Below are 13,974 nucleotides of genomic sequence, written 5' to 3'. Positions count from 1 at the left end.
CTTTATATCAAACACTTTTACGTCGTCCACAATTGAGCAACGCGAGAGGAAGGTATTGCGCAAGAGCGCACAAGTGAATGTGAAGAGAATTTTTAGGGGGTAGGATGATTTTTTTTTTATTCTTAAATTTTCATATGCAATGAAAAAAAATGGGATAAACACGAAATAAATGAGTAAATAAAATAAATTGATATACAGTATATCCACTTAGCTTACCTGTTGGGTTTACCTCTCTCATTCTGGACACATCCAAATGTTTCCATATTCGTGATGTTGCGTATTTGCAGCTAAACTATTATTTATTAGGTAAAATAGGCTTTGTGGTTCACGTGTGTTTCAGTATCGACGGAAAAATATGAGCAAAAATTTGCCACAGTAGACCGCTGCTCATGCTGAACTGCGCTGTTTACAATGAATATGTGCGCGTGAGGCACCAGCGCATAAAACAGCTGAAATATACCATACTCAATTTTTGCTCACACAGTTAAGGCATAATTGGAGACAGTTTGAAAAATCAAGAACAATAGCAGTTAATAAGAATTATTGCTGTTAGTGCGGTCTTGATGTAGGACCGTTCTCATTTCGTACCTCATATGGAACTTGAAGGATTTTATTTATTTATTTTTGCTAAGAGCAAACCAGAATGAAAATATTTTTTAATCCGTGTGTGTGTGTGTGTGTTCCTATATATATATATCTCTAGTAATGACTGTTTAATGACAATAAAATGCAGTAAGACTTTGTGTAAAGGTCTTTCTTTTACATTTTTACTGTAGCCTAAGACGATCACGTTTTTAAATTAACTCTTACTTTAAATTTTCTAATGGTTTTTAAGGATGTTAAAATGTTATAATATAATGCTATTGAGGTTTTACTTGTCCTTTCATCTTAGTTTACAAACCGTCATTTTATTACAGTCAGTTCAAAATTCGTCCCTTTGCGCCACCTGGCGGTAGTTAAGCGAATTATTTTAACACACAACTGAATTCAGTTAATGCCGCGGCACCGCCGTGGCGGTATGCGCGGCAGTAAAGCCCATTTAGCTTGTCCTCCTACTGTACAACAACTTCTGAACGGTCCTCCTCCAAATTTATCAGGAAATTTTAATTTGAAAGTGAACTAGGGTAAGTGTACCCATTAAGCCCACCAAAATCTAAGTTTAGGTTTTTTTCATAGATATTGACATAGTTTATAAGAAAAATAACTTGTTAAAATGAAAGATTAATCTCTCATTTGAAATTGTATTAATTAGTCAATGTACATTTTAGAATATAAAATTAAGATAATTTAGGAATAAAGTCAGAAGTCTGGCATGGGCTTAATTGGTACTTTGGCACCATTTAAGCCCGCATGTGTTCCAAATAAGCCCACATCATGAATGATTTAAAAGTTTATTGATTTTAAAGAAGTAAAATAACAATATAATTTTTTCAGTGACTGTATTTAAAATATTCCTTTTTTACTAATGGTTGCCATAGTACTCATCACCTGTACCAATAACATTCAACATGAAAAACATTGGCTACAGAACATTTCATGAACACATTTCTTCTGGTAGAGGTTCTCTACTTCATTGTGGCTTTTCAGGTAAAAAGGGCCAGCACCCTCCAGGTCCGCTCTGCAAAGAATAAACCTGAACAGGTGCTGTAGTTTTTCCTTTTTGGCATTTTCTCACTGAAAACAAATGATACACATTAGCAGACATCTATTAGGCCTATATAATGGTGCTACACAGTGTTTAATTTTTATCAAAATATAGTTGTAAATTAAGGTAGTATGGAAGATAAAAGCAGACAAAGAAATGTTATCATTTAGCCTAACACTTTCACACAGAAAATTGATCAAAGTTTGTAATTTGAGGAATTCCTCATTGAAACACATAAGGTGGGCTCAAATGGTACCACTGTCAGTAATGGTGAAAAAAGACATTGTTTTCCTTTAAAAATCTAAGATTTGTTTAAAAAGACATGTATGGAGCTTAAATATAATGTGGACTAAGCATAAGAGTTATTTTTATTGAGCTCACATTGAGAAATGTTAAGTTTTTTTACATTTAAGGTTAGCTTGTGTTGGCTATAGTTTGCATGCGTTTTGTGGCACTGTACCATTTAAGCCCATCTTTAAAAAAAGTTAATTTATGAAAATCTTCTCTACAAAACAATTTATGATGTGATTAATTATACATTAATTTACCAATAAATACAAGACATTTAATGTTTGTAGTTCACATGCTTAATTCTTTGGCAGTCTATCTTTCTGTAAGGCTAATGATTTGACCTAGAGATTAACTTTGAACGCAAGCTAATAAAACTCATCTTTCCATTTAAAGGAAAATTATATAAAATGATACTACTATTTGTATAGTAGTACTATTTGTTCATACACAAAAAACAATACATTTATCTCTTTGACACAATATCAATGTACTTACCGAAGAAATGGCTGAAAATTGAAGAAATGTCTTGATTTCTGAAGAGTGCCAAAACACCAGTTTTGGGGTGACTTTGTGTGAGGTAACCTGAGACAACTTACACATGGGTGGGGCTAACTCAACATTGACAAATGTGATTGGTATGAAATAAAAAATGTCAGAAGTAACAAATCACTGGATTGGTTAAAATAATGAGCGGCAAAAAATGATTTTGTCTTTTTTTTTATTTGACTTCAGAGTTGATGGTGGGCTTAAAGGGTACATGGGCTTAATGGGTACACTTACCCTAATCCTTTAAGGAAACATTTAAGATTTTATGCAAAAAACTTATATTTGTATAAGAATAAATATATATATTTTTAATGTATTTATATGTACATAATAAATATACACAGTAGGGGTTTTGAAATTAATCGTTGCATCATGATGCGATTGTGGCCTATTCTGCATCAGAAAAGACCTTACTAAATGAACCGTTATATTTTTATTACCTTAGATTGAGCGATTTCTATCTACCTACTAGAGGTTGCACAGACTAATCGACTAGTCAACGTCAATGCTCTGCTATGATGCTTTAAGCTTGATGTTGACTAGTTGCTGGTCATATAGAGGGCTCAACTGGATAATAAATATTTGAAGGACTTACACATTTATGCTCCGTTTCCTAACAATAAAAATGACAAATGTATACTCCGAAAGCTCCACAAGTCGTGTGATTTTTATATTACTGGATGCTCAAAATTCAATGGTAGAATGCACATTCTAAACAGCTTATTGTACTGGTAAGTTAATCACAGTTCTAATCGAATGCGCTGCTGCACTGTAACGCACACACACAGACTACAGACAGTAGCTCATAGGTCACGCGCAGATCACGCGTAGACAGAATCATTCAGCGCGGAAATGTACAGTCAACACTGTTCTGTGATTTCTCAATAAAATAGCATAGAAACTGAAAAGTTCAAGCGTATATTTCTTAACTAAATCCCACAGCGCCACTACTACTACATTAATATTCGCAATAACATAGATTTATTGAATAATTAAGTAGTAAATATTATTACTTTACCTTTTGTAAAGAAATCTCATTGCTCTCTGCTGTCTTTACTGACAACATCTTTACCTTTGTTTGCCACCATAGCTTCTCTAAAGGGAGGGGTGAGTGGGGGACTGCACCGCTAGATGGCACTAAAATATACACACTGCACCTTTAAAAATGCACTCTATATTTTTAAATCAGAGCTTGGCTTTTTCCCGCATATAGCGTGTGTGCTAGAGACAAACGTGGCAGGCTTCATTGCACAGAATATGCGCTGTGAGACACGTGCGCATTGCCTGACAGTGCTTCCTTTTGCTGTTATTTTAGTCTTTTAGAAATGCTTTCATTTCTAAACTCATGTACTGACAGACTTTCACGTGCGCCTTGAGTTTGTTTGTCCTGAAGCTTGCAGCTGCTTTTATGATTTTTATGATATGAATCACCCAATCAGTTTTCAGAACAGGAAAAAACATCTGATAAGTGGAAATGGATCTGTGCATTAGTGTGAATGCAGTCTGTTAAAGCTTCCAGGGTCTATGATCTCATCAGTAATAATCGAATGGCAATAATGCTGAGAAAAAAGAAAACCCCATAACTATGACTTTCGATACTTAAAGCACTCCCAAATACTTAATGTGCATTTTGTTTAACTTGTAATTGCCCCCCACATGTAGTATAAATATAAACCTTCATTTTGAATGCGATTTATTTGCAATTAATCCTTTTGCAGCCCTAAAAAGATTTGTTTTGCTGTCTATAGATTAGAATTTATCATCCATGATGTTCGGGTGGTTTGAAATCATAATGTTTGTTGGATTGTAACAATTGTCTTCTGAAGAACAGGACAGTAAGGAAGATTGGATAGATTGTTGTGTGCAGACTGTTTTTGTAGAGGCTGGGGATGAATGATTAGATTGGTTTAGCAGACCATGTGATCAGACATGCGGAAACGGGGTGTGGGAGGGGGCACTGCAGAGGCGAAAGGATGACCGAGGAGAACAGTCGGCAGATTTTCTCATTTTGAAAGAAATGCAGGATGGAGAACGGGCAGGATATCCTTACACTTGTCGACGGTGGAATGTTGTTGATGAGACGCAGAGGCAGGAAGAGGAAAAACCAGCAGAGGGATGAAGATGTGACACTGAAGGTGCGAGGTGTGTAGTGTCTTATTGCCCTCCACAAGGGCTTCCTCTTAGCGCACTGCAGTCTAGGGCCTCCCTGAGAGAGATGGTGATCAAATGCTAGGGAATAACGAGTTCATTGAAGGTTTTCATTCTGGCATCAGTTGTATTGTCTTTTTTTTTTTTTTATACTCCATCCTAATTCATCCCCCTCCTGTGTTCGCATACTGTGCTACATTATTGGTGTCAAATGGGGACATGTTGCATTACAGGTTGTACAATTTTACATTTGTGAAAGAGTTGAAAAGATGCAATGATGCAGTATCAGATGCAGGGATTGCGCACAGGCCCAGAGGAGGTAAAAAAAAAAACTGCAGCGTCGTTGGCTAGGGATGGGCACAAGCCCCTAAATACTTAGCAATGTAAATGCTGATTAAGTTCATAATAAATGTATCTTCAAAAATATCTCTTCTTAATATTGTGTTTACAGTTGCGTTTTGGGCGGTTCTTTGCTGTCTGATTGGTTAAGAATAGGAACATGGTGTACATGGTGACTGAGTTTGTGACAGCTATCGCTTTAGATCGACGTACACACAAAGGCATGTTCTTGCATTCAGAAACAACTAGACAAAACAGTTCATGTCACAGTTAGGTCCTGAAACACATATTTAAAACTAGTGCAATTCTCAGTTGTTGAATAAAGATTTGAGACCAATAATCGTTTGGTGTGTTTGGGCTATTGTCTGGTAATGTGAATGTTTTTAATCTATGGGGCTTTGTTTGAATGCTCATAGAGGTGCACACGGTTTGATCAGTTATCTTTTGAATAGGTTTGTTGCAAATTTTCTATGATACTGCACAGTCATACCCAATGCATTTTTTTTTTGGCTCTGTCATTGAGAGGGTGAGACAGCAGTGCTTTAAGGAAGCATGTGATTGCATAGAGACATTGGGGGCAGAGGCAAGGACGAGCAAAGGAGGGTCTTTTTGTTGTGTGTGTGTGTTACTGACCTGCTCTCAGTGAGCTGCATCTCTGAATCATTAACATTGCAAACAAGCATTGGTTCACATAGGAATTAATAAATGTATTTTTTTTATTTTTTTTGGTAGCAGAAATTCTATCCATACAGTTTATAGGGCTGGACCAGAATATTCAAACATTTGTTCGGTGGGTTGTGATTCGATTTTAAAATGAGATTCAAATATTATTTTCTTTCTTTTTTTCGAACACCTGGTATCCCCTGCGAAACTGTTCCCATTTGCGCTTGAATATGAATGGCACATGAGTGAACGTCATGATTCAGTTCATCTGGAAGAGAAGACAAAGATGACAAAGAAGACCTCATCCGTGTGGGATCACTTTAAATTAAGTGAGGACAAGACAAAGGCAGTGTGCCAAATATGCAATTTGAAGATGGCCTACACAACAGCACAAGTAGTAGGTAGGGATGGGACGATAACCGGTTTTATTGATAACCGTGATAAAATGTGCTGAAGGTTAGTAATATCGTTTAAAAATGAATTATCATTAAAACCGTGTTTGATTATCGCGGTTTTAATAACTCACTATTAAATCATGTCCGCCAGCAACAGTCTGACGCAAGCGCAGCGCACAATGTTTTTTTTGTTTTTTTTTTTTCGAGAAGGAATGGCGAAAGTCAGTGACTTTTCTATGCTTCTACACTTTTCATTGTAAGGAAGGAAATGCCACAGAATTTAATCTTTCTTTAAATTAAGTGCATGGAGTTGCTTGTTTTATTAGTTGTTTGTTGATTATTAAATATAAAACTTGCTGAAATGTTTTCAGTGTGAGCATCAACTATTTTTGAACACTTTCATCTTGTTTCAACAAAACCGTGATAATATTGATAATCGTAATAATTTTAGTCACTATAATCGTGATATTAAATTTTCATACCGTCCCATCCCTAGTAGTAGGCTACTCCTAAAGTATATTGGTGTAAAAATAAAATTTGAAAGGCTGCTTTTATTTTACACATGAGAGAAACTTGCACTTCATTTGCTTGGAAAATACTTGCGAATATGGCAGTCATAAAAAAAAAAAAAGTTTAGTAGCCCAGCTTAATAATTAGTCTATATTAAAAGTATTGCTCTTAACAGAACTGTGTGTTTTGTATCACTAGATCGGTGTCTGTTCTTGGAGCATAAGCCCTGCCCACGTGAGGCACACGCTTTTCTGTAGTTTATTAAAAGTTGACTTTCTGAACGTGTCGTGTGTCCATATTGCACCAAAATGCTACACTGTACTGTTTTGGGTCTGCAGCAACACATCTACCACACGTGAAGTCGATTGGATGAATGATTCTCAAAAAAATAAAAATGCAGAAAGACAGACAGACGCACACATTCTCTCATACATACACACACACACACACACACACACTGACACACAGGTTCCTGCCTTTATTACACAGTGTCTACACCAGATGCTAGGGTTGTAACGGTATCCCATTTTCACGGTATGATAATCATCTCGGAAAATACCGCGGTTATACGGTTTCACGGTATACGGTATTAAACAATCAAAAACATTTTTTTTGGGGGGGGGGGTTGAACAAATGTTTGAAAGTAGGGATGCAAAATATCGATTAATTCCATAATCGATTGTCGTTTAAATTAACAATCAATTTATCTATTAATCGTTAACCATAATGCTGCAAAATGGATCTATTGCAGGCAGCAGTCACTGGCATGACAGGATGTGCAAAAAAGATGTGACTGCGCTATGCATTAAGTGAACCGCATCCATCGGCACTGCTGCAGCAAAACACTGTTGCTCACATTAATTTTTGCGTTCCGGTAGGCCTAGCCTATTTGTTTTTAAAAATCCAGCATACAGTGCATTAGGTCATGACAGCGCATGCGTGCAGACGAGGATGAGCGAGTGCGGCTTCATTCGGCACAAATCCAAATGTTTCCATATTCGCAATGTATCTGAATGTTAAACTATTATTTATAATGTAAACTACTTACACATTTGCACATACACAGAAAAGATGATCCTCTTCATATGAGCAAAAACATCCTTGGAACAGCAGAGAGGACCGGTATACGGTCTATTTAAACTGACCAGTGTAACCTTTTAAATGTTTAGTTGACTGTATTTTATTTTGATAATGAACAGACTGTGATGTAAGTTTGAATCGCCTGAATATACGTGTGCTCCAGGCTCCGACGCGATCGAAACCGCTGAGATGGAGAGAGAGAGAGAGAAAAAAAAAACCACAGGGTTAGGAAAATGTTAGATCGTGACCGTGCCTCTGGATGCCGTTCGAGATATAGCCTTCATTAATGTGGCTTAATTTGTTCTGGTTTACCGGTTTCTTTTCTTAAATCTTCTAATTTCGCAGGTTTATTTTATCTTTCACTTTTATTCGCATCTCTTACTGTGTGTGGTAAACATGGGAAGGGAAAAGAAAGATTTCATGAATTAATAATTCGTTCAATTTATTAATTTGTTCCCTTATTTCAGTTAAATCATGGGTTATTTAGGGAACAAAATTAACGAAACATGGACAATTGCAGTTATCTGATGAAATGACTTAGTTACTACATTTCTATTGCTTTTCATGTTGAAGGACTTTTGTGTTTCTATTTTAATGTACTTTTAAAGCTTTTAATCACATTAAAAGCTTAATTAGTACACTGTGAATGAATGATGATATGGTCAACGTAACTCACAGCCGCTCGCACGTGTTCTGCGCATGAGCCGCACGCAGCCCAACATTACATCAGTTAACCTTTATCAGCCTTAATCGATCAATCTCTTATCGACAATTATTTGAAAGCATGTTTTTATTTAAATTTCATTAATCAAAAACAAGAAAATTTTACCATTGATTATTTTAGTTTAATAACTTCTATTTATCATTAATAATTAAATAAAATAATAATTATCTAGCTACTGTAAATTCATTGTCATGACTGGATTCTGTGCTTCACTCCGCATCACAGAAATCATAATGCATTAACCTTAAATTATAAATGGTACATAGCTGTATCTGCACGGGATGATGTTCTGAATAGGTAAACTTGTTCGATGCGTTTCCTCATTTTGCAGCTGCTTTCCGACCACAGTTTTTGCAAACTGTGTCTACCTTCAAGGACAAATAAGCATTCGTCTTTTCTATACAAAAAGTATTCCCATAGGCCTACTTGTGCCAATTTTAAATCATAGTTTGAGGTGGGATAGAGATTAGAGATAACGGCCTCTGTCTCTGATGTTGTCTCCGCTGTACGTGTGGGTGAAGCAAGAGAACAGTTAGAGGCCGTTCACATATCGCGTCCTTTGCGCGCTCAAGTTTTATTTATTGAAGTATTTATTGCACAATTATTTCAAATGGTGCAAACGCGCTTGTTTTTTTCAGGCGCCTCTGCACCACATCGAGTTAAAAACATCTCAACTTTTCATAATGCCGCAAGCGCACCGCAGGTCATGTAGCTTCCTCACCTTTCCCGTAACAACGTTGAAAGCTCAGCCAAGATGAAGGAACAGCTGATCATAGTTGCATATGGATTGCCATTTTTAAATAAATCAAGTAGCAGAGCTACTGCAAGCAATTTTTTGTGCTGCATAATCCATTGCTGAAATTTCCGCGTTTTCATGGAGAGAGCGGGTCATTGTTGTTTAGCAACGGCAGACCCCTCAAGAGCGCAAGTGCCATTAGGCTTTGGGAAAAAATCAGAAAGCAGCTCGTCTAACGTTTTCCACGTTTTAGGCACGATATGTGAACAGCCCCTTAGGTGGAACGTTGTTGCCTAGGCGGAGGTGAGATTCTGTGTTTGTTATTTTCTCTAAGTACCTTAGATAAGCAAATGTACATGGTATGATAATCGTACATGTTTATATCACGGTATATCGTTACAACCCTACCGGACGCAAGGTTCCAGACTAACATTTGAGAGCAGTGGCACCAGCTCCACTAAGTTCTACAGATGGTGGCGCCAGGAGCAGATTTGTTAGCGCTGAGGGTGGTGTGTGGGGGTATTCAAAATAAAGATCATTTAATCTAGGGATGGGTGAAATATCGCATGCGATTGTCACGCACATTTTGTCAGTAAAGCCGGTTCCCTGATTGCCGCTAAATCACCATCACCTGCTTTCAAATGGAGCGACATTTAATAGCCAAACCGTAGTTCACTGACAAGCTACGCATTATCACGTTCATTATTGAAGGCGATTCATCTGATCTCAAGCTGATGACGCACCTGCAATGAGAGAAAACCAGAGTCCGTGTTGCTTTCAGTTAGAATTACAACTTGATTTTCTGTTATAAAGCAGCTCTTCAGTGTGGAGCTAGCTAATGATAAAGTCTTTTTATTAGTGGGGGGGGGGGACCCCATTTAATTAAAGTTATAGTTTGGTTTGCAGAAATCAACGCTTGTTCTAGATCAGGACTGTTTTGATAACCCTGTAAGGTATTTTAAGAGAGATTGTTGTGAGTAGGGGTGGGCGATATCTCTATTTAAAATTAATCTATATCTAAAAAAAATATATCGATATGTGTTGTCAAAAGACCCGGTACTTCGGTACCAAGTCGGTACTAAAAAAATTAAAATGTCACGGTACCAGGTTTCTGTAAGTACCGGTGGTACCGAGGACCCATTCAAACCCAGTTCTTGACGCATACAGCGCTATGATTTCCGCGAAGCAGAAAACGCAGACGGAATCTCAAAATCCAGTCATGAAAATGAAACTTACATTTTAATATGGACAGTCACGGAATTTGTCAAAGTTAGCATAAATCAATCAAATCAAATCTCCATATGGACCAGTATCTGTAAATGTTTAGCCGCGAAAGTTGGTTGAAATCTGCATCCTGCATGTTCTGCGTGCATGTCTCTGTGTGAATGAATGAATGGTTTGTTTACTACATAGACTGAAGCGCATGACGCTTGCAATAATGAGGACATAAATACACAAACATCACCAGAACTGTTCTGAGTCACTTCACAAGCATTTTACTGTTTCATTTGAGTAAAACCAGTGTCAATTTAAAGGTATTCACGGAAAACCGTCAAAACAGCCTCTACATTGCGAGTAAATCACTCGCATCTGTTAATAAATTTTACTCGGGCGACTAAATTATGTCTATTAGTAGTAGTAATTATTCTACTGCTTATGTCATGATGATTTATGACTTTGACCTTTGACCTTTTGACAGGTTGAACTTCCGGTGACCTTATGATGGATGGGTTGAACTTCCGGAATGAGTTCAGGGGTTAACCTATGACCGTTTCCCACGCATCGATCATGTGGTTTTGACAGAAAGTTTTACCCTATTGACCTAGTTAGTACTAAATTATAGTTTTTGACGGCTAGTTTAAATGGTAAAGGAAACACTCCCCACGCATCGATCAAGTGGTTTTGACAGAAAGTTTTACCCTATTGACCTAGTTAGTTCTAAATCATGGTTTTAGGAAACCCTCCCGATGCATCGATCATGTGGTTTTGACAGAAGCTGTTTAAACTTTGTGTCAGTTAGCTTGTTTGAAGTTTGTGCCAGCTAACTTGTTTGAACTTTATCCCAGTTATGTGTGTGTGTGTGTGTGTGTGTGTGTGTGTGTGTGTGTGTGTGTGATTATATGGCTTCTCCCCCCTCCCATCACATTCCTGAGCAGTGTATAAATGGGATCGGTGTGTTCTACGTTTATATATAAAACATTATATAATTTATATAATATAATAATTATGCTAAAGTTGGAAACATTTTAGTTATTTCATATATGTGACATTCAGTTATTTCACATTTATATATAAAACATTCTATAATTTATATAATTTATATAATTTATATAATATAATAATTATGCTAAAGTTGAAAACATTTTAGTTATTTCACATATATATATATATATATATATATATATATATATATATATATATATAAAACATTATATAATTTATATATAAAACATTATATAAATTACTAAAACAATTAAAGGTTTAAAACACATTTTAGTTATTTCATATATGAGACATTCAGTTATTTCACATTTATATATATAACATTCTATAATTTATATAATATAATTAATTAAAGGTTTAAAAAACATTTTAGTTATTTCATATATGTGACATTCAGTTATCTCACATTTATATATAAAACATTCTATAATTTATATATTAGAATTATCATGCTAAAGTTGAAAGAAAAACATTTAAGTTATTTCACATTTATATATAAAACATTCTAGAATTTATATAATATAATAATTATCATGCTAAAGTTGAAAACATTTTAGTTATTTCATATATGTGACATTGTTATTTCACATATATATATATATATAAAACATTATATAATTTATATGATATAATTAATTATGCTAAGGTTGAAAAACATTTCAGTTATTTCACATTTATATATAAAACAGCCTATAATTTATATAATATAATAATTATCATGCTAAAGTTGAAAACATTTTAGTTATTTCACATTTATATATAAAACATTCTATAATTTATATAATATTTATATAATTTATATAATATAATTATCATGCTAAAGTTGAAAAACATGCCGTTCTTTATATTCTATCTTTTATATAATATACATAATCTGAAAGCAATTTAAATAAGGTTGAAAAACATTGTGTTCTTTTAAAAAGGTTATACATGAAACGTTTATAAAAAATATACTGAAACCGACTGTTTCAGATAAAACAAGATCCATTTTTAGGGGGCAGAAGAAGCTGTTTTCATATCAGCTTTGATCCTGACCCTCTGTGTCCCACTGTCTACGTCTGCACGCTACAGTGCACACTCGTCCGAATTTACTACAAAATCACAATATCTTCAAAGCCATTGCTAATTAAAACTAACGTATCTCACGCAGGAGTACCGTGTTTTGACAGTTTTCTGACGGTTCACCTATGAATTACGGTTGGTGCGCTGCTAGCATCTCTTGTACCCCTCTCTCTCTCCCTCTCATACATTCATTCGTCTCCAAGTCTTATTTTCTTCTTTTAATGAATATAAACACATTATACATTCGCAAACAATATAAAACAAAACATTTACATTAGTTTTAGTCATCACTAAAAATATACATTTTACCAGGATCAGGGAAAAAATATATAATTAAACAGAACAAAGAATATGGTCTATTGAGGAACCCGGATGTGTCGTTGACACAATTCAGTTAAATTCATTTCACATTAATCGTTGCAAAACATTTTCTATATTATATTTAAAACCTTTTATATCATATCTTTTTCAAAAAGCTGTTTAATTATTTATTTTAACCGTACACCTACAGTAGCACCACACACTAAAATGCTGCATGCACGTGCATTTTTTTAATTAAATTTCGTTTTGAAATTTAATTAATAAAATCTGAATTATGACTACCCTATACATTTAATCATAAACCACACGTACCCTGTTATATCACTATAATATCCATTCCACTATATATATGTATTCTGATAAACCAAATAAACAAGCGGACATACGCATGAACATATCAAGTTAAAAAGAGACTTATCTCTATTTTAAAAAAATATGAAAAAATAAATAAATAAAATTATATATGACAACGTGTTACTAAACCAGAACACACGTTTTAAACAAGTATTCATCATGTTTATAAAACACATCGCAGTAACAGACATGTTACTAAACCAAACCAAATCATTTATCATACATTTTTAATCATGTATTCAACATATACTTATAACACCAATGTCTGGGGGAGGCCAAAATACCTCCAGTCACCCCAAAACCCACTCAGACTCCAGGGGTTAAAGAATATGGAAATAAATAATTATATAATGACATCATCATCCTAAAGCAATTCATTAAACAAAAAAAAGTATAACTTAAAAAAAAGATCACTTATTTTAAATGTGATAGCATAGTATATAAAATAAACATTTCTGATGATACATATAAAAAATATCCCTTACATTTTTTTAGACCGGGGAGAGATGTCCAAACATGAATGAAATATCCCAAAATAAAATAATACGACTTAAAAAAATAAAGTAAAATGTTTAAATCATAAACAGAATCTCACAGGTCCAAGTTGGGGTATTCTCCTGTATGTGAGACCTGAGGGGGTGCTTCACAAACCACGCGCGCGGCGAGGGTGGAGTTCCAGACCGCATGATCTAAGCCAGAGGGGTACATTATTTCAAAGTTAACATTAATGTAATGTTTGAATAATCAGTACCCTCACTACATCTGATGTAATTCATTACATCTGTTTAAATGTTTCTTAATTCAACAAAATGATGATATATATTACCTAAAATATTTAGATTTTTATATAATATTATATAATAATTATTTATATCATATCATATATATAATTATATTATATTAGATGCGTTATGCATTAATCACTTTAGAATCTTTA

General features: G+C 34.8%; 1 protein-coding gene across 6 annotated transcripts in view; it reads left to right on the top strand.

Moving 5' to 3' along the window:
* The window catches only part of kdm2aa (lysine (K)-specific demethylase 2Aa), a 61,086-nt gene that overhangs the window by 5,516 nt on the left and 41,596 nt on the right, over positions 1 to 13,974 (top strand). For 2 of the 6 annotated variants that reach the window (XM_059554404.1, XM_059554403.1), the window contains exon 1: positions 4,452 to 4,617. The exons of 2 other annotated variants lie outside the window; for them this stretch is intronic. In XM_059554404.1, the coding sequence (XP_059410387.1) occupies positions 4,507 to 4,617 (111 nt within the window). In that variant the 5' untranslated portion in view covers positions 4,452 to 4,506. Of the gene's footprint in view, positions 1 to 4,450; positions 4,625 to 13,974 lie in introns of those variants that run through there. 2 more of the 6 variants (XM_059554400.1, XM_059554406.1) reach the window with 2 other exon arrangements.

This window comes from Carassius carassius, chromosome 7 (assembly GCF_963082965.1).
Source record: "Carassius carassius chromosome 7, fCarCar2.1, whole genome shotgun sequence".
Lineage (NCBI taxonomy): Eukaryota > Metazoa > Chordata > Actinopteri > Cypriniformes > Cyprinidae > Carassius > Carassius carassius.
The sequence above is the reverse complement of the archived record's forward strand: the minus strand, read 5'-3'. Positions and strand labels throughout refer to the sequence as shown.